The following is a 27,952-nucleotide window of genomic DNA, read 5'->3' on the forward strand; positions in this document are numbered from 1 at the left end:
CCTCCTCCTTGTCTTTCTTCCATGGCCTATGTCCTCTCCTAACAAATTCCCCCTTCTCCAGCCCTCTATCTCTTTCACCAACTGACTCCCCAGCTGTTTACTTCACCCCTCGCATTCTTCTGGTTTCACCTATCACCAACACCTTGTACTTCCCTCCACTTCCCTCCCCCCCACCTTCTTACTCTGAGCTCATCTCTTTTTTTCCAGTCCTGATGAAGGGTTTCGGCCTGAAATGTTGTTTACTCTTTTCCATAGATGCTGCCTGACCCGCTGAGTTCCTCCTTTCATTCCCAGAATCATTCTTGTGAACCTCCTTTGAACCCTCTCCAGTGTCAGCACATCCGTTCGAAGATAAGGAGCCCAAAACCATTCGCAATACTCCAAATGAGGCCTGAGCAGTGCCATATAAAGCCACAATTTCTTTGAAGAGGTTACAGTGAAAAGAAACAGGATAATTTAGGGATATAAAAAGTATTCCAGTATCTGGGATAATTCAGACAAGCTTCAGAAAACTGCAAGAATCGATATTACTATTCATAATTATCCTCTAATTAAAGAGGGCAATTTGCACTAATTAGACTTATTAAATGAATTTTTTAGTTTGTAGAAGGAATTGCTGTGTGTATTCCTGGTTTATGTTCTAATCTTAAGACTATTTCCTCTGAAATGTTTTCTCTCTCAATTTGGCAGAGATCTGTGTATCAAGTTGTACAGCACCAGATGGGGGAGCACAACTCACTGGCAAGAATTCGACAGAATCTGTGAATATAACCGTCTGGAAGCCGCCATGTTTACATGTCTGGCTGATGTACGAGAGCCGTGTCAACTGGGTTGTCAAAATCTCAAATACTGCACTAATTTTAATAACAGGTAAAGCTTTCCTTAATGATTTAACAATTTGCAAACACTAGCCATGTTTAGAAACAAAAGATAAATGCAAGAGATTCTGCAGATGCTGGAAGTTTGGAGTAACATGCACAAAATGCTTGAGGAACTCAGCAGGTAGGGCAGCATCAATGGAGAAGAATAAACAGTTGACGTTTTAGGTTGAGACCCTTTATCAGTCTGAAATTTCGATTGTTTGTTCATTTCCATGAATGCTGCCTGACCTGTTGAGTTCCTCCAGCATTTTGTACTTGTTGCTTCAGAGACAAAAGACACCGTGGATGATGGAATCTGAGCCAAACAAAAAGCTCTGGAGAAACTTGTGTAATTAACATTTGAGCAATCATGTTTGATTAAGCGTTCTTTGTTATTTATATAATTCATCATGGTTATATGTAAAAATAATGAATTACATATGTCATGACACTACCACGTGCTACGTGGGCACCTTGCTTAAGGTAAACACAAAGTTAGACTCACATTCAGACTCCCCTGTCTTTATTTGAATTAGTTTTTGAAGTTACACAACATAACAGAACTCAGTAGATCAGACAACATCAATGGAGCGAAATTGTTATTGTTTCGGGTCGAGACTCTCCGCCTGGACTGAAAGATGGGGGGAGATAGCCGGTGAAAAAGGATGGAGTGAATGGGTTGAACAAGAGATGGCAGTGGAAGTTGGATCCAGGTGAGGTAATAAACAGATGAGGAGAGTAGGAATGGCATCCGAAGCTGGAAGCTGATTGGTGGAAATGACAAAGGGCTGAAGATGATGGAATCTGTTAAAATCAGAATCAAATTTATTATCACAGACATACGTCATGCTGTTTTGCAGCAGTACTATGATTTCAACAGGAAATGTAAAAATAAATAATTAAAAGAATATAAGTAAGTAATGCATCAAGAGAACAACATAGTGAGATAGTGTTCATACTGTAGGTTCATTGACCTTTCATTAATCTGATGCCTGAGATAAAATTAAATTAAAGATTAACTTTATTTGTCATCAAACATGCAGTGAAATGCATCGTTTACATCAAATCAACGAGGATTATGCTGGGGCAGCCTGCATGTGTCGCCAGGTTTCCAGTGCCAACAAAGCGTGTCCACAACTCATTAACCCTAAGTGTATGACTTTGGAACATGGGAGGAAACTGGAACATCTGGAGGAACACGCACCGTCATGGGGAAGATGTACTAGGTCCTTATTGACAGTGGCAGGAACTGAACATCAATCTTTTTGCTGGCAGTTGTAAAGTGTTACTCCAACTGTTATGCTACTGCACCAGGTGGAGGGGAAGGTACTGTTCCTAAAATGTTTAGTGTGTTTCTTCAGGCTGTTACACCTCCTCCCCAATGGTAGTAACAAGAACTGGGCAAGTCCATGGTGAGGCTCCTTTTGAAGATGTCCTCAGTGCTGGAGAGGCATGTGCCCATGATGGAGCTGGCTGTATGGAATTTTCTGCATGTTATCCGATTCTGTGCCGTGGGGTACAGGATTGGAAGGCGGAGCATGGGTTATGAGTTGGGGTGGAGGGGCGGAGAACCTGGTTTACTCTTCTGTGAAGGGTTATGAAGTAAGTAGCCGATCAGAGTGTCAAAGTTAGTTTCTGTAATTGATAGGGTGTCTGGAATACCAGAAAGAGTAGAGGAAGTTTCATATTTTTGTGATATATCTTTTAAAAACTATTTAAAAAATCCCAAAGCTTGGGCACAGTAGTGTAACAGTTAGTGCAACACTTTATAGTGCCAGTAATCACCAACTGTGGTTCAATTCCTGCCGCTGCCTGTAAGGAGTTTCTATGTTCTCCCTGTGGACTGTGTGAGTTTCCTCTGGGTGCTCCAGTTTCCTCTCACATTCCAAAGACATACAGTTAGGGTTTGAGATTTGTGGGCATGCTATATTGGTACTGGAACCGTGGTGACACTTGCAAGCTGCCCCAACACAATCTTTGGACTCTGTTGGTTGTTGACATAAACAACATTTCACTGTGTGTTTTGGTATACACCTGACTAATAAAGTTAATCTTTTCGTGAGGGATAAAAGGTGTGCGCCTGGTAACTCTGACTTTGTCAGTTAGCCTCTTTCTACTTAACTGGGCTACTTTGGCAAGTTAGAGGCAGATGAGAGTGAACTAGAAACATTAATCTTGACACAAGAAATGTATTTCTTCATGGATGTGGTTGTGGATAGGAATTCTAGCACTTGTTATTCAACCCTAATTGCTCCTAAACTAAGGAAGTAGTGTAGATTAATACATATCAGCAGGTCTGTAGTCATGCATGGACAAGACGGGTAAGGAGAGCCTATTTTCTTCGCTGGAGGATAGTAGCAGACAGCTGGGTTGTATGATAAAATGTAGTTGCATGCACATCATGAGGTAGTTTAGCTTTTTTATAACATTTCAGATTTAATTACTGTATTTGAATTTAAATCTTCTAGAATTTGACTTGGTGGTTAGTGATACTGATCTCTGGCTACTAGTCTGGTAACTTATTACAGAATTTAATGCCACTGCTCCATTTAAGCAGGTCAGTAGTACAAGTCAAAGCCCATATAAGATGACGTGCTGATAAAGCTGTGATGGATATTTTCGCTGTTAAATGTTTCTCTCTCTAAAAATGAATCTCTCTGTTGTAATGCAAAAGAGATTTGCATTGGAAAGGGTACAGAGGAGATTTACCAGGATGCTGCCTGGTTTAGAGAGTATGGATTATGATCAGCGATTAAGGGAGCTAGGGCTTTACTCTTTGGAGAGAAGGAGGATGAGAGGAGACATGATAGAGGTGTACAAGATATTAAGAGGAATAGACAGAGTGGACAGCCAGCGCCTCTTCCCCAGGGCACCACTGCTCAGTACAAGAGGACATGGCTTTAAGGTAAGGGGAGGGAATTTCAAGGGGGATATTCGAGGAAGGTTTTTCACTCAGAGAGTGGTTGGTGCGTGGAATGCACTGCCTGAGTCAGTGGTGGAGGCAGATACACTAGTGAAATTTAAGAGACTACTAGACAGGTATATGGAGGAATTTAAGTTGGGGGGTTATATGGGAGGCAGGGTTTGAGGGTCAGCACAACATTGTGGGCCGAGGGCCTGTAATGTGCTGTACTATGTTCTATGATTCTGCAGATTTTGGAAATCAAGAGTGACACACAAAATGCTGGAGGAACCTGCAGGTCAGGCAGCATCTATAGAGATGAATAAGCAGTTGATGTTTCAAATTGAGACCCTTAATTCTCTGTTATAATAACTGCTGTCCAACACATTTGTGAATAATTTTTACTTGACCTTGTAAGTTTTGTTCACTAGTTCAATTGTAGAATGTATTGGTACAATTTAATTAGCACTCCTGAAGAGAAAAAGTACTGAAGGAGGCCAGGTCAATAAGGAACACAATAATTGACCTTTTATTACAGAATGAAATATGGCAGTATTTTGCTTCCAATTCAATGGGGGGGGGGGGGCGGTGAAGGATATTTGAGAAATGGACTTCCTTTACAGCCTAGGAAGAAGCTATTCAGCTTGTTGAATCTCTGCTGGCTCACAGACCAAAGCTGTTGCTCTACTAATTTTCCCTTTTATTCCTATTAATCTTACCACCCATACTATTACCATGGGCAATAGCGGAGGGCAGGCAGTTAAGGTGAGAGAGGGTAATTTCAAAGGAGATGTGAGGGGCAACTTTTTTACGCAGAGGGTGGTGCATGCTTGGAATGCGCTCCCTGGGGTGGTGGTAGAGTTAGATACATTAGAGACTTTTAAGAGATGTTCAGATAGGCACATGAATGTGAGGGAAATGGAAGGATATGGACATTGTGTAGGTATTCGGGATTAGATTAGTTGGCCATTTGATTGCTAATTTATTTGGTTTGGCACAACATTGTGGGCCGAAGGGCCTGTTCTATGTTGTAATTTACAGTGACCAGTTAATGTAGCACTTTGTCTGTCTTTGGAGTGTGGAAGGAAACCGGAGAGCCCAGGGGGAACTCGTCAAGTCACAGGAAAGTGTATTCAGACAGCACTGGAGGTCAAGATTGCCAGAGTGTCAGAGAGCAGCTGTGATAACAGCACCTCATTGTGGGCATGCTTTGTGGGTGCCAGAACGTCTTACAACATTTGTGGGCTGCCCCCTGCACATCCTCAGATTGTGTTACTGTAATGCAAATGATGCATTTTACTGCATGTTCTGGTGTTCATGTGATTTAAAAAAATAAGTTTAAAAAATTTAAGAAAATTTATTTTCAAAGTACGTCTATGTTACCATTTACTACCCTGAGATTCATTTTCTTGCAGGCTTTTACAGGGAAAAAAGTAGAATAAAATAGAGAAACTATGCGTAAACAAAGACTGTCAAACAGTATATAGTACTGTGCAAAAGTCTTGAGCGCCCTCTGTGTGTGTGTGTGTGTGTGTGTGTGTACCTGCACTCACTGAAATTCAGAAGAATAAGGGGAAATCTCATTAAAACCTATTGAATGTTGAAAGGCCTCAAAATAGTGGATACGGAGAGGATGTTTCCTATGGTGGGGAGGTCTAAGACCAGAGGGGACAGCCTCAGAATAGAGGGGTGTTCATTTAGAACGGAGATGAGAAAGAATTTCTTTAGCCAGAGGGTGGTGAATCTGTGGGATTCATTGCCACAGGCAGCTGTGGAGGCCAAGTATTTATGTATATTTAAGACAGAGGTTGACAGATTCTTGATTTGTCAGGGAATGAAGGAATATGGGGAGAAGGCAGGAGATTGTGGCTGAGAGAGAAATGGATCAACCATGATGAAAAGGTGGAGCAGACTTGATAGGCCAAATGGCCTCATTCTGCTCCGATATCTTACGGTCTTGTAGAGAGAAAGGAGGATATCACATGAAGAGGACATCAATGAAGTCTGATACAACGAGAGTAAAATTATTTTAAAATGAAGAAAATTGCTGCATGAGTGTTCAGTTGTAAATATATTTTATGCCAATTAAAATTTCTGCTGTGGCCCCTTTATAACTAAGTATCACCTCTGTGTGGATCCTGCCTTAACATGGCACGGAAGATAGCAGTGTAATTCTATTTTCTGTAGGTGTTTTGATTATAATTATACCTGTATTTATTTAGAATCAACTGAATTTAATATAATTATTCAATGAGGGCAGTGAGTAGAGTCGTTGTCTCACAGGCCCAGTGACCCAGGATTAGCTCTGGCCTGTGTTGTCTGTGTGGAGTCTGGTTTCCCGGTCTCCCTGAACTGCATGAGATTCCTCCCACTTCCCAAACTCTCAAACGGTTTGGTTATTTAATTGCCTGATTGTGCTGGTGATTGGCAGAATCTGGGAGAGAGTGAAACGGCGATAGTGTAGGATTAATGTAAGCAGATGGCTGAGAGTCAGTGTGGACATGATCGGCTACAGGCTCCATGTTTTATGATTAAGTATCAGTCAAAGTGACAAATCATTTCTGATTATTGGAAATAGATTTGAGATTCAGAATCAGGTTTAATATTACTAATATTGCCGGTGTATGTCGTGAAATTTGTTAACAGTGGCAGCAGTACAATGCAATGCATATTATAGAAAAAAACTATTAGTTACAGTATATGTATGTATTAAATAGTTAAATTAAATAATTGGAAATAAAAAAATTAGTGAGATAGTGTTTGTGGGTTCAATGTCCATTCAGATGGCCGGGGGGGAGGGGGGGGAGAAAGCTGCTCCTGAATCACTGAGTGTGTGCCTTCAGACTCCTTCCTTCCTGCATGATGACAGCAATGAGAAGAGGGCATGACCTGGGTGATGGGGGAGTGGCGGGGTCCTTAATGATGGATGCCACCTTTTTGAGACATCGTCCTGGATACTACAGAGGCTAGTGCCCATGATGGAGCTGACTGATTTTATAACTCTGCAATTTGCAGTACTTCGATCCTGTGCAGTAGCACCTCCCCCCATATCAAATGGTAATGCAGCCTGTTGGAAAGCTCTCTCTCACGATGCATCTGCAGAAATCTGCAAGTGTTTTTGGTGACATACTAAATCTCCTCAAACTGCTATTGAAGTAAAGCCGCTGTGTTACCTTCCTAATGGCTGCATTGATATGTTTGGTCCAGGTTAGGTTTTCAGATATTCAAATCAAGATTATCTGATGTCATTTCATTCCACAAGTGTAAAGGAGAACAAAGGAATTGTTACGCCGGACCCGAAGCAGCACAAAAAAATCACAATAAGATAAAGAGCATAATAAAAAAATACAATAAATATAAGTACTTAAGATAATTTATATACATTGTTCGTATGTCCATAAAATGACGCTAGGCACAAGAGTGTCTGTACCGAAGGTGACTGACAGGAAATGATAAAGTAGTGGCGGCTAAGAGTGTGGAGAGGTGGGTTAGTGGGTAGCCGTGTTGATCATAGTCCCTGATGGGAGTGGGACAAACAGTCTGTGAGCAGAGTGGGTGGGATCCTTCAAGATGTTACTTGCCCTTTTTAGACACCTTTCTGTATATATGTCCTTGATGGTGGTTTAGGCTGGTGCCCGTGATGCGTTGGGCAGTTTTGACTCCCCATTGTAGTTTCAGTCCACTGCAGTGCAGTTCCCATACCATGCAATGATGCAGCATGTTAGGATGCTCTCTAACATGCATCTGTAGAGTGACGTAAGTATAGATGTGCACTGTCTAGCTGTTTTCAGTTTCCTCAGAAAGGAGAGGCATTGATGAGCTTTTCTGATAGTGCTGCATGTGTTCTGGGACCACGAGAGGTTGTATGTGATGTACGCTCCCGGAGTTTGGAACTGCTTGCAGTTTCCAGGCCTGTGCCACTGATGCACAGAGGGGTGTGAGTAGTGCGAGTTCTCTTGAAGTCGATGCCCATCTCCTTTGTCTTGTTGACCTTGAAGAAGAGAAATATAAGTTCAGTGTAGTATAACAGAAACAAATTGATCAAATTACCAATGTAATGTGCTGTTCTGTGTGAACATGTTCTGTTGTTCAGACCCACAGAGCTGTTTCGAAGTTGCAATGCTCAGTCAGACCAAGGAGCCAAGAACGACATGAAACTGTGGGAGAAAGGGACCATCCAAATGCCATTTATGAATATTCCTGTACAAGATATTAAGACCTGCCAGCCGGAAATGTGGAAAGCAATTGCCTGTTCCTTACAGATCAAGCCATGCTATAGCAAGTCTGGAGGAAGCATCTGCAAGTAAGTTCAGTTTTACTGGGCCATGAAACCACTTCAAGAAAACTGTTGATATCTGTTAGTGACTTGTATTTTTACACTCCTTTCGCTCTTGTCTTTTATATAATTTTACTAAGTTGTATGCATCATTTCATTTTTAAAAGAAGCTAATCTTTTCCATCAAAATGGCTCATCTTTCCTCACAAATGAACTCCTAACATTTTGAGGAGCCTTTGGTACTTCGGTTTACTGATTGGATAAAACGACTAAGGCTGGTAGAATATGCACAGCTGTTAGTTTTTTTTTGATTTTGGAGCCTTTTAGAGTTGTGTGTGTTTTGTCACTTCTAATTAAAAACAAAAGTTGAATTTTTTTTTTGTGTGTGTATATAAAATATTTTAACAGCATGGGCATGATGGACAAATGGCGTTTAGTACTGTGTCTTTCTGTGACTTCAAGTTAGTGGCATGTTGAAAAATTGGGACATTATTCTCTTAGATGCTTAATTTTCTTAAGAACATACAAAATAGGGGCAGGAGTCGGCCATCTGGCCCGTCGAGCCTGCTCTGTCATTCAATAAGATCATGGCTGATCTGGCCATGGACTCGTCTCCACCTACCCTGCCTTTTTCCCCATAACCCTTAATTCCCCTACTATGCAAAAATCTATCAAACCTTGTCTTAAATATGCTTACTGAAGTAGCCTCCACTGCTTCAATAGGCACCGAATAACACAGATTCACCATTCTCTGGGAAAAGCAGTTCCTCCTCATCTCAGTCCTAAATCTCCCCCTTGAATCTTGAGGCTATGTGCCCCTAGTTCTAGTCTCACCTACCAGTGAAAATAATTTTCTTGCCTCTATCTAGCCCTTTCATAATTTTATATTTCTCTAAAATCTCCTCTCATTCTTCTACAGTCCCAGGCAACTCAATCTCTGCTCATAGTCTAACCCCCTCATCTCTGGAATCAACCTCGTGAACCTCCTCTGTACTACCTCCAAAGCCAGTATATCCCTCCTCAAGTAAGGAGACCAGAATTTCACGCAGTACTCCAGATACGGCCTCACTGGTACCCTGTACAGTTACAGCATAACCTCCCTGCTCTTAAATTCAATCCCTTTAGCAATGAAGGCCAACATTCCATTTGCCTTCTTGATAGCCTGCTGCACCTGCAAGCAAACCTTTTGTGATTACAGCAGCATGCTGCAATATTTTACCATTTAAATAATAATCTGCTCTTTCATTTTTCCTTCCAAAGTGGATGACCTTATATTTATCAACAGTGTACTCCATCTTCCAGACCCTTGCCCACTCACTTAACCTATATATATCTCTCTGCAGACTCTCCATATCTTGTGCACAATTAGCTTTTCCACTCAATTTAGTATCATCAGAAATCTTAGATACACTACACTCAGTCCCCTCTTCCAGATCTTAGTTAAGAAAATGTACATTATAGGGCACCACAGTAGTGTAGTGGTTAGTGTTATTACATCTTGGGGCATTCCAGAGTTTGGAGTTCAATTCCAACACCATCTGTAAGGAGTTTGTGCGTTCTACCTGTGACAGTGTGGGTGCTCCAGTTTCCTCCCACAGTCCAAAAAAGTACTGGTTAGTAGGTTAATTGGTCATTGTAAATTGTCCCGTGATTTGGCTTGAGTTACTGGGTGGTGTGGCTCAGTGGGCCGGAAAAGCCTATTCTGTGCTGTATCTCTAAATAAAAATAAAATACTGGCAAATTTTTGATATTGATAATATCGGCTTTGTGACTCAATACTTGCAAGTTAAATTTGTATTGTTTTAATTGTAAATAATTTAATCACACAGTTCCTCGTAAATAGGCTTTGTAGAATCAGTGTGGTAAGGGAATTACTTGCCTCATCATCTATGTGCTGGGCAAAGGTTGCTCAGTTAATTCCACATCCTGCCTCTTGGTCCACATGACCACATAGACTAGGGTCAGGACATCACTGTACCCCTCAAACCTGTGTCATTCTGTACCATTGTGGCTGATCTCATGGTAATCTCACCTGATATCTGTGACAACCTTGCTTACCAAGAATATATTTTAATTTATTCTTTCATTTCTTTATCTATCTACCTATCTAGCCATCTACCTAGCTATCTAACTATCTACCTATCCTGATGAAGGGTCTTGGCCTGAAACATTGACTGTTTACTTCTTTTCATAGATGCTGCCTGACCTGCTGAGTTCCTCCAGCATTTTGTGCGTGTTGCTTGGATTTCCAGCATCTGCAGAGTTTCTTGTGTCTAACTATCTTGCGATCTGCCTGTCTGGTGACCTATCTGTCCTGTCTGACCTGCCTGTCTAGTGATTTATTTAGCAATATAGCGTGGAGTAGGCCCCTCTGGCCCTTTGAGCCATGGCACTCCAATAATCCCTGACAACCCTGATTTAACCCTAACCTAATCACGGGACAATTTACAGTGACAATTTACAATTAGCCTACCCAGTATGTCTTTTGGACTGTGGATGGAAAGCAGAGGACCCGGAGAAAACCCACATGTTCCATGGGGAGGACACACAGAGACTCTTTACAGAATGGCGCCAGAATTTAACTCTGGAACTTCCTCTCATAAGTGGATGACTATTAATTTTCAGCAGTGATCCCTGGTTTTGCATTCTACCCTGATCTTACAGCCGGCGCTGGAAGGTGTTGCACTTGCCGTTCGGCTACCATATTGCTCCTTGACAACATTACACGTGGTGTGGATAGAGCGGTATTGATGGGTATACTCACTGTGCTCGCCAGAAGGCTTCAGCGTGAAAGGTTATTGTGAGAAAATAAAATCTCTTAGCATCAGACGTACTATGTTAGTGTGCGTGAAACCTGGCTGGCAGGAAACAGTGCATAATTTTCTGCAATGTGACTGCATGTTTCCTCTGGGTGCTCTGGTTTCCTCCCACATTCCAAAGGCGTAGGTTAATTGTCACATGGGTGTAATTGGGCAGCGTGGGCACGTTGGCTTGGAAGGTCCTGTTACCTTGTTTGGGTCTCTAAATAAAATAAAAAGTAAAAATAAATTCCACAGTTGTCAGATAAATGGTGTGCAATTGATCTATTGTCCTGTGGAAATTCCTGCCCTTCAAATGCTAACAATTGAATCATTGGATCCGATGTGGATCTGGGTTTAATATTTCAACTCATTGATTAATATTCCTCCCCCAGCAATGTCATGTGAACAAGGAATCAGTTCAGTGTTGGGGTGAGCAAAGTTAACCACACTGGTTCAGGAGCTTGATGGTTGAGGGTTAATAACTGTTCCTGAACCTGGTGGTGTGGGACCTGAGGCTCCTGTTTGTCCTTCCCAATGGCAGCAGTGAGAAGAGAGCATAATCTGGGATGGTGGGGGTCCTTGATGATGGATGCTGCTTTCTTGTAGTAGCACTCCTTGTAGATGAGCTCAGAGGTGGAGATGGGCTGGGCTGTGGCCAGCACTTTTTGTAGGATTTTCCATTCAAGGGCATTGGTGTTTCCATACCGGGCTGTAATGCAACCAGTCAGTAAACTCTCCACTGCACATAATAGAAGTTTGTTAAAGTTTTAGATGACATTCTGAATCTGTACAAACTTTTAAGAAAGTAGAGGCACAGCCATACCTGTTTGAAATGGTACTTGCCTACTGGTCCTGCACAATGCTGCCATCTTTTGCTAGGGACAGAGTGTTGAAGCCCAATCTCATATAAGGAGTTTAGTTATTTATAATGAAATCTGAGTGAGGCTTGAGCATTCTGCTTCGCATCCTCAGCTCACATGACAGTTATGGATGTAGTCTCAGTTGACAGCTGAGCCTACATCATCTCTTACCATTTTGTGAATTAATGTCAACAAATGTACCGAGAAATATGGTAGCTTTTAACACACAGTTAGAATTGCAGTTGCTCACTAACCTTTCGTGTTGATAATTGATCTGGTGCACATTTTCCTGGGGTCTCAGTTTTTCTGTGTCACGAGCATTATCTCAAGCTTTGACAGTTATTTGCTTACAAAATCTGTGCTCCAACTTTAGGTCAGACTGCGTAGAAATTCTTACAAATTGCGGCGATCACAGTAAATTTCCAACCGGACAAACTGCTGAAACCATCTGCAATCAATTATCCCCAAATGATGACCACAAGAATTGCATCCCGCTGAAAAACTACCTTGGTATGTTTGCTGCACAATCGTAGAGTGGTTATGGTTATTTCCAATTTTTTTCTTTGAAAAGTAGGTGTTGAGAAGCGAAGGATCAATTTTGATTTAATGTAAGTACATTGTGATATCCTTGGGCTGTCTCAAAGAACCACTAAGCACCAAGTTACATTTTGAACTGCTTTTTCTTTAGGTGTCTACCTTATTCACACAATTTACAAATATTAAGCATTCATAGGCCATCATTGAGAGCACAAAACATTGTTCCATTACTTCAGGTTGATCTCAGTCTTTCCCTCTTGGATTCTATGCATGACAAGTGCTGGTCCTCGAGATTCCAGGCCCTCGCATTGTTGAGAGGGCTTTAATCTCTACCCTGACCCTGCACACTGTCTCTTGCAGTGCGGTAACCTAGCGAGCTCCTTGCACTGACAGACAGAAGGGTGTCCTTCATGATCTTTGCACAGCAGTTGTTTCAGTGTGCACCATGAGAGCCACGCGTGGAGTCCCTGATGTTGTGTAGCAGCCACTTGTGAAGGTGGCAAGGTCATGTGAACAGTAAATGAGGTAAATAATTACTTAACTTCTTTTTGGCAGTAGTGATTAAAGGATGTACAATCATTGGCCACTGAGTGTATATTCATGGTCTTCTGCTGCTGCAGCCCATCCACTTCAAGGTTCGATGTGTTGAGATGGTGATGTACAGAAGAGATCATTTGTACTGTACCCTACAATATTTAATCTATGCTCTTTGATTTTATTTAATTATTGAGTGACAGTACAGAATTGGCCCTTCTGGCCCCTTAAGCTGCACCACCCAGCAAGCCCCCAATTTAACCGTAGCCTAATCACATACAGTCAGCCCTCCTTATCCGCGAGTTCCGCATCCGCGAATTCAACCAACCGCGAATCGAGAAAACCCGGAAGTGTCTTCCAGCACTTGTTGTTCTAGCACGTACAGACATTTTTTTTCTTGTCATTATTCCTTAAACAATGCAGTATAACAACTATTTTACATAGCATTTACATTGTATTAGGTATTATAAGTAATCTAGAGATGATTTAAAATATACGGGAGGATGTGCGTGGGTTATCGTGAATCGGGATCGAAAAAATTGGAAGTTCTCTTAGTAAGTACATCTGGTTTTACTTAGCGTCAGTTAGTCAAGAGTTTATCTTAGTATATAGTATATATTTTACCTTTCTATGCATATAAAACACTTAAGAACGTACATTTCAGCGCTGGGAACGTGCCAGGTTGATGTGGAGGATCAAAAACTCAAAACCCCAAAACCCAATAATTAAACCACTGCGTTGCTTAGTAATAATTGTAGCTTTCATCGGGGCAGGGCCTTTCTCACTTTATCCTTTAAAATTGTTCCGATCGTTGACCGACGTAACCTAACGCTTTTCCAATGACCAATGGCGTTTCACCTCTTTCCGATTGCTTTATTATTTCCACTTTATTTTCAATCGTGATCGTGATTATTTTCGTGAACAGAAACACAGCGGATTCAGAGCTCCACCGCCGGATCCTAATGTCCACCACACTGAGACAGGTTAAATAAGGTCTGGAGTTCTGCTGGGTCTTAAGGTTCACCGCATTTAGACAGGTTGGATAAGGGACTTGAGCATCTGCGTTTTTTGGTATCCGCGAGGGGTCCTGGAACCAATCCCTCGCGGATAAGGAGGCTCTTTCAAACCTAGGGGTAAATGGGTACAGTCTTACGATGGTGAAGAGAGTTCAGTTCAGTTCGAGGTAGTTAGTTGAGTAATGTTGGAGAGAGTGAGAGGTGATGCCGTCGATCTTCCCGTTGTGGTCAGACTATGACCATGTTACGTACGACCGTTCTTCATGGTGGGATTACCACTCAGGCAAGGATGGATGCACAAATAATTCCCCACTGGTCACACCTTTTCACACTGTGAGCCACTGATCGATTTCCCTGAATCGATCCTCCAAAACTCCACTTTCATGTGGGTGCAACAAAGCTTGTTCAGTGTCCAAACTGTGTGTCTCGTGGTTTGTCTGTCTGTGTAACAACAGACCTGGCTTTTATCTCTCCATGTTGGACACCAGCTGTCCACCAACCTGCTCCGCCCTCCACTTTCTGCAGGAACTTTACAAGCAGGCAAGTGACCTCAGGGAAAAGGTAAACAAGCTGGCAGAGAAACCATAACATCAATCTTTCGAGCAGTTTCTGTGTGTGTGTCTCTCTCTCTCTCTCTCTCTCACACTCTCACACTCTCTCACTCTCACTCTCTCACTCTCTCACTCTCACTCTCTCACTCTCTCTCTCTCTCTCACTCTCTCACTCTCTCACTCTCTCACTCTCTCACTCTCTCACTCTCTCACTCTCTCTCACTCTCTCACTCTCTCACTCTCTCTCACTCTCTCTCACTCTCTCTCACTCTCACTCATATATATATATATATATATATATATATATAGCGGCACAGTTCATAGGGTCTACTCTGGACCCCGTTACAAACTAGGTTTTCCCGTGACAGTGTACACCTGTGCTGTATACTCTGGCCTGGAGAAACATTGTCGGTATACATGTATAGATAGTTAAATGACAATAAACTTGACTTGAGTTGACTTCTACACATGACTATTGTGGCATGTTTATTTTTGTTACTGTCATCTTCCCGTCAGTTTGCCCCAGTCTGACCTCTCATTATCGAGGTATTTTTGCCCACAGAGCTGCCACTCACTGGATGTTTCTTTGTTTTCTGCACCATTCTCTGTAAACAGCAGAGACGGTTGTGCATGAAAATCCCAGGAGATCAGCAGTTTCTGAGAACTGAAACCAACAATCATTCCACGGTCAAAGTTGCTTAGATCATATTTTTTCACCATTCTCATGTTTGGTCTGAAAAACAACTGAACCTCTTGACATGTCTGCATGCTTTTATTCATTGAGTTGCTGTTGAATGATTGCATTAACGAGCAGGTGTATAGGTGCAACTAATAAAGTGGGCACTGAGTGTATATTGACAAGCACACACAGATTTAATACTCTTTGATTAATGGTGTAGGGTCATAGAATTAACAGTTACATCTTCTGTTTCTAGATACCTTTAAGATAGTTGAACAACTTCGGCACAAATGCGTAATATGGTGATGCGAAATGTTTACCACATTCAAAGGGGGAAGTATTAAGACAAATGAAAGGAATCAATGAGGCACATTCTCAGGAGATGGGAAAGAGAAGTTGATGACAAAAATATGAATAAAGATTAACAAACAACGCTGAAAGAACTCAGCAGGTCAGGCAGCATGCCTGAGGGTGCGGGGGAATACATGTTTGCTAATGGAATCCATTTAAGGTGGTGGAATAATAGACAAGTCTATTGAATGTGGTGGACGGTAGGATGAATGGTGAGGACAATGAGAATTCTTCCCTTGTTTTGCCTGAGGAGGGGTGGGGGGGGGGAGTGAGTGATGTGTTTGAAAGTTCTGTCAAAGGGAAAATTAAGGAAAGTGGAAGGCTAACCCCAACATCATCATAAAACTTGCTGATCAGGATGGTGGTGTTGGGGTTTGGCAAAGTTCAAGTTTAATTGTATTTCATCCATACATGAACAGAGCCAAATGAAACAACATTCCTCCGGGGCCATGTTGCAAAACGTATTGCCTACAGCACACTGCACATATCACATATGGTTATGATTTCATAAAAACATCGTCACAAAGGAAATGAAATACAGCCCAAGTCTTTAAGTGGCACGACTGTAGATTGTCCTGGTCCAGCTTGTTTTTCCACCAATCAAACACTGGATGACCAAACATCAGCTTTCAGATAGCTCCTCATACATCTCTCTGATGCTGCCATTGAATCATAGCCCATTAAATCTTCTAGAAACATTGTTGCTGCCTGCTCGTGATGCATGTAATATATTTCCTGTAGCCATGAATTTAATCTCTCTTCCTTTGACCTGTTCCATTCCACTCATCTTTATCACTGATGATCATACCACATGAGGTTGTTCTGAAGGTCCTACTATCTTAAATCAAGGCTGAACTCCTTCAGTCATTGCTGTCTGGTAGCAGAACTTACTCTTGCATTGAACAACTTCTTCAATTACACTCACTTTCCCCAAGTCAAAGTTAAAGGCAAGGGAACATGCATGTGCCAAAGCTGTCAGACCCTATGTAGAATATATGAAGCAGTCCATGTTTCACTTTCTTCAGTCACTTCCCTATCTATTTCTCCACAATAGTGATGACTGTCCTCCTTTAAGATTCTGGTACGTGCATTATTGTTACTTGGCTGAGCTGCTCAAAAAGGACTTTACTAAACTCATGATCTTGACTACTAAGATTAATTTGGGATTAATGGGGATTTTTGAATGAAAAGATCATGAGCAGCGTTTGATGGCTCTGACCAGTACTCACCTGCAGTTTAGAAGAAAAAGGGTGCGGGGGAAATCTAATTGAAATTTACTAAATATTGAAAGGCTGTAAGAGATGGGACCTGGAGATTTTGTCTGCCATTTTGTTGTCCCCCATTAATATTTCTCCAGCACCGTATTCCAGCGGTCCAATATCTATTCTTGCCTCTCTTTTACACTTTATGTATCTGAAAAATACTTTTGGTATCTGTAGTAGTTTTTGAGTGTTTTAGGTGGTAAACCAAATCTCCTCAAATTCTGAATGAAATAGCCGCTGTCGTGCCTTCTTTATAGCCGTATTGATATGTTGGGACCAGGTTAGACCCTCAGAGATCTTAACACCCAGGAAATGAAATTGCTCACTCTCTCTGCTCTGATCCCTCTGAGGATTGGTTCATGTTCCCTCATCTTACCTTTCCTGAAGTCCACAGTCCACAATATGGTCTTACTGATGTTGAGTGCAACACCACTCAATTAGCTGGCATATCTGACTCCTGTACGCCCTCTCGTCTCCATCTGAGATTCTACTAAGAATGGCTGTATCATCAGCAAATTTGAGCTATGCCTAACCACACAGTCATGGGTATAGAAAGTAGAGCAGTGAGTTACACACACATACTTGAGTTGCGCCAGTGATGATCATCATTGGAGAGAAGATATTACCAATCCGCACAGGTTGTGGTCTTCTGGATCCAATTGCAGAGGGAGCTTCTGTAGTTTATTGATCAGGACTGGAGGAATGATAGAGCTATAGTCAACGAACAGCATCCTGACAAAGGTGTTGTATTGTCCAGGTGATCTAGGACCATAGGGATATAGGAGCAGAAGTATGCCATTGAGTCTCCTCTGCCATTCCATCATGGCTGATTAATTATCCCTCCTAACCCCATACTCCTGGCTTCTCCCCATAACCTTCAGCACCCTATTAATCACAAAGTTATTAACTTCTGTTTTAAATATACCCATTGACTCGGCCTCTGCATCCGTCCAAGGCAATGCATTCTGCAGATTCATGACCTTCTGGCTCAAGAAATTCCTCCTCATCTCCGTTCTAAAGTTGCAAAGTAGAGTAATAGTTGTACCTTAAGCATAACTTTATACAGGATATAATAAGCATGAGATTCTGCAGATACTGTAAATCCAGAGCAACACACACAAAATGCTGAAGGAACTCAGCAGGCCAGGCAATTTCCATACTGAGGAATAAACAGTCAACGTTTTGGGCATAGACCCTTCATCAGGACTCGAAAGTAAGAAAGGACTTATCCCTTAAAGTGGAGAAGTACTACACCCACCTTGTCATCTGAAAATGAATGTAGTGTGCAGTATTGTGGCACATCAGGCAGCATTTTACGAGGCTGAGTTGCTCCCTTGGTGTGCAAGTGGCCAGCCGGATCTAAACCAAGGACTACTCGCCTCATAGTCTAGTGCTAATGCCACTATACTGTTGGCAGCTAAACAGTAAACATTAAACAGTTCTCTGTCCTTGTGATGAAACCTTGGTGGTGGCAGGGTAGTCTTACAATCTGTGTTGCACTTTATACAGGATGATATCTTAATTCGAATTTTCCAGTGATATATTTGAAAAATATTAGCTATATAGTGCTTGGAGTCATCCTCAAGTCATAAGTACCATTTATCACGTTAAAAAGTATGTTTTAATCATAGAACTGTTGTGACTTAATTTGTTCATCTCATACAAAATAACATGCTGGATGCCAAAATCCAGTTTCAACTAGTGCAGTGATTTTGTGTTTGTGGGTAAATTTGGAATACTTCCAAGATTTAATCTTAATCTGTCAGATGGATGACAAAATTTAGTAGGTATTTCTCAGCCATTTTTCCATTACATATTTTTGACAGCTCCTAGTCCATTCCACAGTACTGTGGCAGAGGTGATACATCCATGTAATCCAAATGCCTGTCCCAACAACTATGTGTGTGAAGTAAATCGAAAGGGTTGCCAGGCTGGACAAGATTGTCTTCCCTATTTGTGTGTCCCAGGTGAGTAGTTCCAGTTAGAAAGGTAAAACGGTTCCTTTCTTCAGTTCTGCTTTTGGAAGATGACTCTTGTGTACAATGTCAATATCGCTAAAAAAACCAGAAGACATTGTCATTATCTAATGAATATTTATGGAAATTTTGTATGTGAATATTCTCCTGTACTTCATTGATTGCAGAGTATCTTGGGTTATTGCTGAAGTTTAGTATATGTAAATCCTCTGGAGCTCTGTGCTATTCTGCTCTATGACTCTTCAACCTGTTGACCTAAGTTTTAAAAGCAGTGGCATTGAAGAATGTCAAAGTACATTTGTGATCTTCTAAAATAGATTCAAAGCTCAAAGTAAATGTATTATCAAAGTACGTATATCACCATATACAACCCTGTGATTCATATTGTCACAAGCAATTTCAGTAAATTCAAGAAACACAATAGAATCAGTGAAAGAGCATTGACAAACAATGTACAATGTCTGAAATACATCTCATGGAAATGTTTGATGAACTTCAATAAAAAAAATAAATTACAAGAAAGATAGCATTGATAAACAATGTGCAAAACAGCAAACTGCAAATACAGGAAGTGTTTGTGGGTACTATTTGGTCTGAGAAGAATCTAAATTAATTTTGAAAGGACTTGAAAAGCTGTGTGGTTGGACTGTCAGACGACCACACCAAAGTCTATTGAACAAAAATAGTGTGTGGAATAATGATAATTTATTGGCATGGATTAAGAATTGATTCAGGGATTTGAAAACAAGGAGTCAGTTTCAGTTATGGAAGCTGTGATTACTGGGGTACCACAGGAATTGGGCAAACAGTGTCTTGATCATTCTTGCCAGAGTATTCAACTAAAAGGCGTACTGCTTTTATGTAGCATTACTCAACATCAATGGATTGCATTGAAGGTTCACCAAGTTGGTTCCCAGGATATTAAAGGTGGTTCATAGACAAGGTCTTTATTCTTTTGAAGATAGAAAAATGAGCTCCCTAGCCAGCAAAGCTGGTAGAGAGATTGTCAGGACTGACTGACCAACTGACTTGGATTAACAGTTTGAGGAGATACGGTACATTACCAAAGACTAGCAAATTTCTACAGATGTACCATGGAGAGCATTCTGACTGGTTGCATCACTGCCTGGTGTGGAGACTGAACAATTACATAAAAGTAATTGCAAATTATTCACACTATTTTCAATTTGGGGCCTCCTTTCAAGATTTTCTGTTCAATAAACAAACCTGCTTGATTAGAATGTTGGAATTTAGACCTCATACCGGTTTTCTTCCCCTAAGTTTCTGACTCTGAGAAAATGAGCAAAGCAGAACTGAGCAAGACCATCCTAAAATCTGGCACTTTGCATGTGAATCCATTGGGGTCATTTATTGTATTTGGTGCTCCCGGTGCAGCCTCCTCTACAGTAGTGCGACCTAATGCTGATGAGGGGACTGCTTTGTCGAGCATTTGTGCTCAATTCGCTGACACAAGTAGGATCTCCCGGTGGCCAGCTATTTTAATTCCTCTTCGCATTCCTACACTGACATGTCCCTCTATGGCTTGTTCCATTACCACGTTGAGGCCAGACGCAGATTGGAGGAGCAACACCTCATATTCCATTCTGGTAATCTCCATCCTGACATCATTAACATCGATTTCCCTAACTTTGGGTAACCACTCACCTCTGTCTCTTCCTTTCCCCTTTGTTTTCCTTTATCCCTCTAGCCCTCTTAACCCTTCTGTTTTCCCTCCCCCACCCTCTGAACCTGCCCATTACCTATACCTTCTTCCCTCTGGTTCCCACGTTCTTTCCTATAATTCCATGGTCTACTGCCCTATCCTCTCTGATTCCACCTTCAGTCCTTTACCTCTTGCACCTATCATCTCCCAGCTTCTCACATCATTCACTTTCCCCACCTTCCTACCTATCCCACTCACTGGGATTCACCTGTCACCCACTAGCTCACGTCCACGAAGGAGCTGACTGAGTTTACATCCCTCTGTAGCTTTTTCCGATCCTGTGCGTTGACTCCTCCATACCAGATGATATGCAATCAATCAGAATGCTCGCCACAGTGCATCTGTAGAAATTTGCCTGAGTCTTTGGAGACATACCAAGTCTCCTCAAACTCTGAATGAAATGTAGCTGCTTGCGTGACTTCTTAATAATTGCGTCCGTATGTTTGGCCCAGAGATGTTGACACCCAGGACCTAGATGCTGCTGACCCGTCGATGACTTCCCCTTCCTGAAGTCCACAATCAGTTTCTTGTGCTTACTGACGTTGAGTACAAGGTTGTTGCGACACTACTCAACCAGCTGATCTATCTCACTCCTGTTTGCCGCTGCCTCCTTTGCTGTGCAGTAGCTGCTATAGGTTTCAGTATATTTTCAAATACAGCATCACACAAGCTCTCATTTGAAATTTTAAGTTTATTTCATGAGTGGTATTTATTACTGTCTACATTAAATAGGGTGTTTTGCTTTGTTAAAGGATGCAAGCTGGGGGAAGCTTCGGATTTCCTGGTGCGGCAAGGCACCGTCATTCAACTACCTGTCACTAGCGGAGAAATGGGTTGTTACAGAGTGTGCACGTGTGGCCCAAGTGGACGGCTGGAAAACTGTTTGGAGATGCCGTGTATTGATGTGCAAAAGACTTGCATAGTTGGAGGCCAGAGGAAAAGTATGTTTTTAAAAAAGTGTGTATTATTTAGTACTTGTAAAAATATATATATTAAGTATAAGCCTTGTGATTTTGAAATATTACATTAATTTCCTTGGGATTAATAAATAGCTCTTGACCTGGGACTTGTTAAGCTCAAGTGCTCTCAGCAAGCTGAACTGAAGTTATGAATTCCCATGTTACTTTTACGATTATTTTGTGAACAGCACTAATCAGTATTTCTCTTCTAAACTACAGTATCAGAGTCTGCTTTATATATAATTCCAATGGAAAAGAATGAAAATTTAAACCGTTGATTTGGATGTTGATGGCATTTAACCTATTTGCTGTTTTTGTTAAATTGTGTTCAGATGTTTGAAGAGTATTTGTTAAAGTTTCATAATTTCCACAAACTTCTACAAAATTCTACCACCTCCTTCCTTTCAGCATTTTGAACACAGACCATAGAGCATTATGTCACAGTACAGGCCCTTTGACCTACAGTGTTGTGCTAATCTTACTTTAAGGTCAGTCTAATCCTTCCCTCCTGCATAACCCTTCATTTTTCCATCATGCATTGCCTATCCTAGAGTTTCTTAAATGCTAGTAATGTATCTGCCTCTACCACCACCCCTGGCAGGGCGTTCCCTGAATCCACCACTTGGTGTTTTAAAAGAAAAAAAAAACACCTTAAAATTATGCCCCTTGTATTAGCCATTTCTGCCCTGAGCAAAAGTTGCTGGCTGTCCATTTGATCTGTCCTTCTTATTATCTTATATACCTCTATCAAGTCACCTCACAACCTCATTCGCTCCAAAGAGTGAGCTTTAGCTCACTCATCTTTGCTCAGAAGACATGCTCTCTAGTCCTAACAGAGTCCTGGTAAATCTCCTCTGCACGCTCTCTAAAGCGTTGACATCCTTCCAATAATGCGGTGACTAGAACTGAACACAATATTCCAAGTGTGGTCTAACTAGGGTTTTATAGAGCTGCAACATTACCTCATGGCTTGTGAAATCAAATCCCCAAGCTATCAAGACCAACACACCATACACATTCTTTACAACCTTATCAACTGTATTGATAGGATTTCTCATTTGCAACTCTCTGGTCTGCTCGTCCATCCCCTCCAACCACCCTCTGTCAGATGGCAACTCCCCAGACAACTGCAGGCTTTGTGGCATCTTTTCCCTTGCTGTCATTTAGCTGTTGTTTTTCCAGATAGCACAAATGAGATAAAAGACCAGAAAAAATAATTCTAATCTTGTAGCGGTGTGCTACATGCAGCGCTAAAATAACGACACGGAGTTGGTAAACTGCAATCAAAGAATGTTTTATTCGAACTTCCCAGTCTTGCTTTAAAGTCTGCCTCACCCCGCCCTCCCCGGGTGCAGATGGTCCAAGAGACACGTACTCACAAACCCCCGCAGGCTTTTTCCTTTGTTGCGGACCTGGGCTTTGTGCCTGCACGCTGGCTATTTGTGAGCCGGTTCGAGTGCGCTAGGAAGTGGGTCGCCACATAACCCCCTCCCCCAGAACCGGCGATACACCCCCCAATGTCCACAGTCTGGGCCAGACCCTGTTTGGGAGGTTGGCCTCTGCGCCGCGGTGCCGGAAACTCAACCGGTTGCGCCAAGTCCACATGGGCCGGCTTGAGTCGGTCCATCGTGAAAACCTCCTCTCTCCCCCCAACGTCCAGCACGAACGTGGACCCGTTGTTCCTGAGCACCGTAAACGGCCCCTCGTAGGGCCGTTGTAGTGGTGGCCGATGCCCACCCCATCGTACAAACACAAACTTACAGTTCTGCAGGTCTTTGGGTACGCAGGTCGGGTTCTGCCCATGCTGCAACGTGGGTATGGGGGCCAGGTCACCGAGCCTCTCGCGTAGTCTGCCCAGGACTGCTGCGGGTTCTTCCTCTTGCCCCCTTGGGGCTGGTATGAACTCCCCAGGGACGACCAGGGGTGCACCGTACACCCAACTCGGCCGACGAGGCATGCAGATCGTCTTTGGGTGCCGTGCGGATGCCGAGTAGGACCCAGGGAAGCTCGTCCGTTCAGTTAGCTCCTCGCAGGCGGGCCATGAGAGCCGACTTTAGGTGACGGTGGAAACGCTCCACTAGTCCATTCGACTGTGGGTGGTAGGCAGTGGTGTGGTGCAGTTGAGTCCCCAAAAGGCTGGCCATAGCTGACCACAGGCTGGAGGTGAACTGGGCGCCTCTGTCAGAGGTAATGTGGGCCGGTACACCAAAGCGGGACACCCAGGTGGCGATCAGTGCCCGGGCGCAAGATTCGGAGGTGGTGTCGGTGAGCGGGATCGCCTCTGGCCATCTTGTGAACCGGTCCATGATAGTCAGGAGGTGCCGCGCTCCGCGCGACACTGGCAGGGGGCCCACGATATCCACATGAATGTGGTCGAAACGCCGGTGGGTGGGGTGGAATTGCTGCGGCGGAGCTTTGGTGTGCTGCTGCACCTTGGCCGTCTGGCAGTGCAGGCACGTTCTGGCCCAGTCACGGACCTGCTTGCGGAGTCCGTGCCAAACGAACCTGCTGGAGACCATCCGGACGGTAGTCCGGATGGAGGGGTGCGCCAAGTTATGAATGGAGTCGAAAACACGTCGCCGCCAAGGTGCCGGGACGACGGGACGGGGTTGGCCGGTGGCGACGTCACAGAGTAGGGTCCTCTCACCTGGGCCTACAGGGAGGTCCTGGAGCTGCAAACCGGAGACTGCGGTTCTGTAACTCGGGATCTCCTCATCTGCCTGCTGCGCCTCTGCCAGCGCCTCAAAGTCTACCCCTGGGGAAAGGGAGTGAATGTTAGGGCGAGAGAGTGCATCTGCCACGACATTGTCCTTACCCGAGACGTGCCGGACGTTCGTCGTGTATTCAGAGATGTAGGACAGATGGCGCTGCTGGCGGGACGACCAGGGATCGGACACCTTCGTGAACGTAAAGGTAAGCGGTTTGTGGTCCGTGAACGCGGTGAAGGACCTACCTTCTAAGAAGTACCTGAAATGCCGGATTGCCAGGTATAGCGCCAACAGTTCCCGGTCGAAAGCACTGTATTTGAGCTCGGGTGGCCACAGGTGTTTGCTGAAAAACGCCAGGGGTTGCCAGCGGCCCGCGATGAGCTGCTCCAGTACCCCACTGACTGCCGTGTTAGATGCGTCCACTGTGAGGGCGGTAGGGACGTCCATTCTGGGGTGCACTAGCATCGCGGCGTTTGCCAAGGCTTCCTTCATTTGAATGAAAGCGGCGGCGGACTCCTCGTCCCAGGTAATGTCCTTGCCCGGACTGGACAGTAGGGCGAACAGGGGGCGCATGATTTGGGCAGCTGAAGGGAGGAAGCGGTGGTAGAAATTGACCATACCTACGAATTCCTGAAGGCCTTTGACCGTGGTGGGTTGGGGGAAATGGCGGACCGCATCTACCTTAGCAGGCAGAGGGGTTGCCCCGTCTTTAGTAATCCTGTGGCCCAGGAAGTCAATGGTGTCGAGCCCGAACTGGCATTTGACCAGGTTGATTGTTAGACTGTAGTCACTCAGCCGGGCATAGAGTTGACGGAGGTGGGACAGATGCTCCTGACGACTGCTGTTGGCTATGAGGATGTCGTCCAAATAGATGAATGCGAAGTCCAGGTCGCGTCCCACCGCGTCCATTAACCGCTGGAACGTCTGTGCGGCATTCTTCAGGCCGAACGACATGCGGAGGAACTCGAAAAGGCCGAACGGGGTGATGAGAGCCGTTTTGGGGACGTCGTCCGGATGCATCGGGATTTGATGGTATCCTCGGACGACGTCTACCTTGGAGAAGATCCGTGCGCCGTGCAGGTTTGCTGCAAAGTCCTGAATGTGCTGCACAGGATAGCAGTCCGGTGTGGTAGCCTCGTTCAGCCTGCGGTAGACGCCGCATGGTCTCCAGCCCCCTGTTGCTTTGGGCACCATGTGCAGGGGGGAGGCCCATGGGCTGTCGGACCGCCGGATGATCCCCAATTCCTCCATCCTCTTGAACTCCTCCTTCGCCAGTCGGAGCTTGTCCGGGGGAAGCCGCCGAGCGCGGGCCTGGAGGGGTGGTCCCTGTGTCGGGATGTGGTGCTGTACGCCGTGTCGGGGCATGGCTGCCGTGAACTGCAGTGCCAGAACTGATGGGAAATCCGCCAGGACCCTGGTGAAGTCGTTGTCGGACAGTGTGATGGAGCCGAGGTGAGGGGCTGGCAACTGGGCTGCACCCAGGGAGAACGTCTGAAAGGTCTCGGCGTGGACCAGTCTCTTCCTGGGCAGGTCGACCAGTAGGCTGTGAGCCCGCAAAAAATCCGCACCCAGAAGCGGTTGGGCTACGGCGGCCAGTGTGAATTCCCACGTGAACTGGCTGGAACCGAACTGTAGCTGCACCTGACGGGTGCCGTAGGTCCTTACTGTGCTGCCGTTCACGGCCCTCGGGGGGGACCCAGTGCCCTGCTGCAGGTGTCGTAACTCGTCGGAGGTAAGACGCTAATCTCGGCACCGGTGTCGACCAAAAAACGGCGTCCCGACCGCTGGTCCCACACATACAGGAGGCTATCCCGAAGGCCAGCCGCCGTAGCCATCAGCGGCGGCTGGCCCTGGCGTTTCCCGGGAACTTGCAGGGCGGGTGACAACGGCGGGCTTCTGCGCCCCACTGCTGGTGGTAGAAACACCATTGTTCATTGGGCTCCCCATCCCTGCCTCTGGGGCTAGCGGGCTCTGCGGCCGGGCCTGGACTGGTTTGCTGCTGGGAGCGTGGCCGGGTGATCTGTGCGATGGACGCCCCACTCACCTTCTTGGCGTTCCACAGCAAGTCCGCCCGGGCTGCCACCTTCCGGGGGTCGCTGAAATCCGCGCCGGACAGCAGCAGACGTATGTCCTCGGGCAGCTGCTCTAGGAATGCCTGCTCAAACATGAGGCAGGGTGTGTGCCTGTCGGCCAGAGACAGCATCTCATTCATTAAAGCCGATGGAGGCCTGTCTCCCAAGCCATCCAGGTGCAGTAAACGGGCAGCTCGCTCGCGGCGTGAGAGTCCGAAAGTCCTTAGGAGCAGGGCTTTGAATTCCGTGTACTTGCCGTCCGCCGGGGGAGACTGTATGAACTCCGCAACCTGGGCCGCTGTGTCCTGGTCGAGGGAGCTCACCACGTAGTAGTAACGGGTGTCCTCTGAGGTTATCTGCCGAACGTGGAATTGTGCTTCTGCTTGCTGGAACCATAGGTGAGGTCGTAGCGTCCAGAAGCTTGGCAGTTTCAACGAAACTGCATGGACAAATGCGGCGTCGGTCATCTTCGGTCCAAAAATCGTTTGGACCGTCGGGGTCACCAATTGTAGCGGTGTGCTACACGCAGCGCTAAAATAACGACACGGAGTCGGTAAACTGCAATCAAAGAATGTTTTATTCGAACTTCCCAGTCTTGCTTTAAAGTCTCCCTCACCCTGCCCTCCCCGGGCGCGGATGGTCCAAGAGACACGTACTCACAAACCCCCGCAGGCTTTTCCCTTTGTTGCGGACCTAGCCTTTGTTCCTGCACGCTGGCTAATTGTGAGCCGGTTCGAGTGTGCTAGTAGGTGGGTCGCCACAATCTTATTATTATTGGAGGGAAGAACTTTGATCAGCACAAATAAAAACTCGCTGCTGTTCTGTCAGTGCCTTGGGATATAAGACATAGTGTGTTAGACAGGACCTAGGATTAGATCAGGTATGATGAGCTGTAGAAGGGTTATCAACCTCAAATATTCTTTTCTCTGTACAGATACTAACTACCTGACTTGCCAAATATTTCCAGCATTTTCTGACTTTGTTTTATTCCAAGTTTCCTGTACCTGCAAATTTGCTTCTTGATTATAGTTTGTAAATGATCCCTTTAATTGAAACGTCAAGCTTTTTCTGAATTTATTAATCCTCTTTTTGTTTCTGTATCTCATAGGCCATGGGACATCTTTTAAAGTGGACTGCAACACGTGCTCATGTTTTGCAGGGGCACTGATCTGTTCAAACCGTCAGTGTTTGACTGAATACAGTTCTCTAATGGATCGGACAATGTTCACAGGTCAGAATTTAATACAGTGCTATGCAAAAGTCTGAGCCATGGTTGCATAGCTAGGGTGCCTAAGAGTTTTGCACAGTTTGTTCGTTATGTGCTGTGTTGTATGATGTAGGCGATTGTGGTCTTTCCATGACCATGATTGTTCTTGGCAAATTTTTCTACAGAAGTGGTTTGCCGTTGCCTTCTTCTGGGTAGTGTCTTTACAAGACGGGTGACCCCAGCCATTATCAATACTCTTCAGAGATTGTCTGCCTGATGTCAGTGGTTACATAACCAGGCTGCTCATACGACCATCCACCACCTGCTCCCATGGTTTCATGTGACCCTGATCAAGGGGCTAAGCAGGAGCTACACCTTGCCCAACAGTGACCTGCAGGCTAGCAGAGAGAAGTAGCATCTTGCATCTCCTTTGGTAGAGATGTATCTCCATCCTGTTACCTAATTTTCACAGTACTGTAGTAATTTTATGTATTGCGCTGTACTGCCTCAACCAAAAAAAAACCAAAAACAAGTTTCATGATATATGTGAGTGATGATAAACCTGATTCTGATACGGGTCTCAAGTGTGGACTAAGAGTGGGAAGGGGCAGACGGATGGGAATTATGGTTGGGAAAAGGGGAAGGGAGTGGGAAGCACCAGAGGCACATTCTGTAACG

At 44.4% G+C, this 27,952-nt stretch overlaps 1 protein-coding gene across 3 annotated transcripts in view; it reads left to right on the forward strand.

Annotated features, from left to right (window-relative positions):
- The window catches only part of reck (reversion-inducing-cysteine-rich protein with kazal motifs), a 185,313-nt gene that overhangs the window by 118,185 nt on the left and 39,176 nt on the right, over nucleotides 1–27,952 (forward strand). For all 3 annotated transcript variants that reach the window (XM_073029289.1, XM_073029443.1, XM_073029366.1), the window contains 6 exons: nucleotides 691–870; nucleotides 7,856–8,065; nucleotides 12,073–12,209; nucleotides 18,456–18,596; nucleotides 21,081–21,269; nucleotides 27,176–27,298. In XM_073029289.1, the coding sequence (XP_072885390.1) occupies nucleotides 691–870; nucleotides 7,856–8,065; nucleotides 12,073–12,209; nucleotides 18,456–18,596; nucleotides 21,081–21,269; nucleotides 27,176–27,298 (980 nt within the window). The remainder of the gene's footprint in view (nucleotides 1–690; nucleotides 871–7,855; nucleotides 8,066–12,072; nucleotides 12,210–18,455; nucleotides 18,597–21,080; nucleotides 21,270–27,175; nucleotides 27,299–27,952) is intronic.

This window comes from Hemitrygon akajei, chromosome 1 (assembly GCF_048418815.1).
Source record: "Hemitrygon akajei chromosome 1, sHemAka1.3, whole genome shotgun sequence".
NCBI lineage: Eukaryota > Metazoa > Chordata > Chondrichthyes > Myliobatiformes > Dasyatidae > Hemitrygon > Hemitrygon akajei.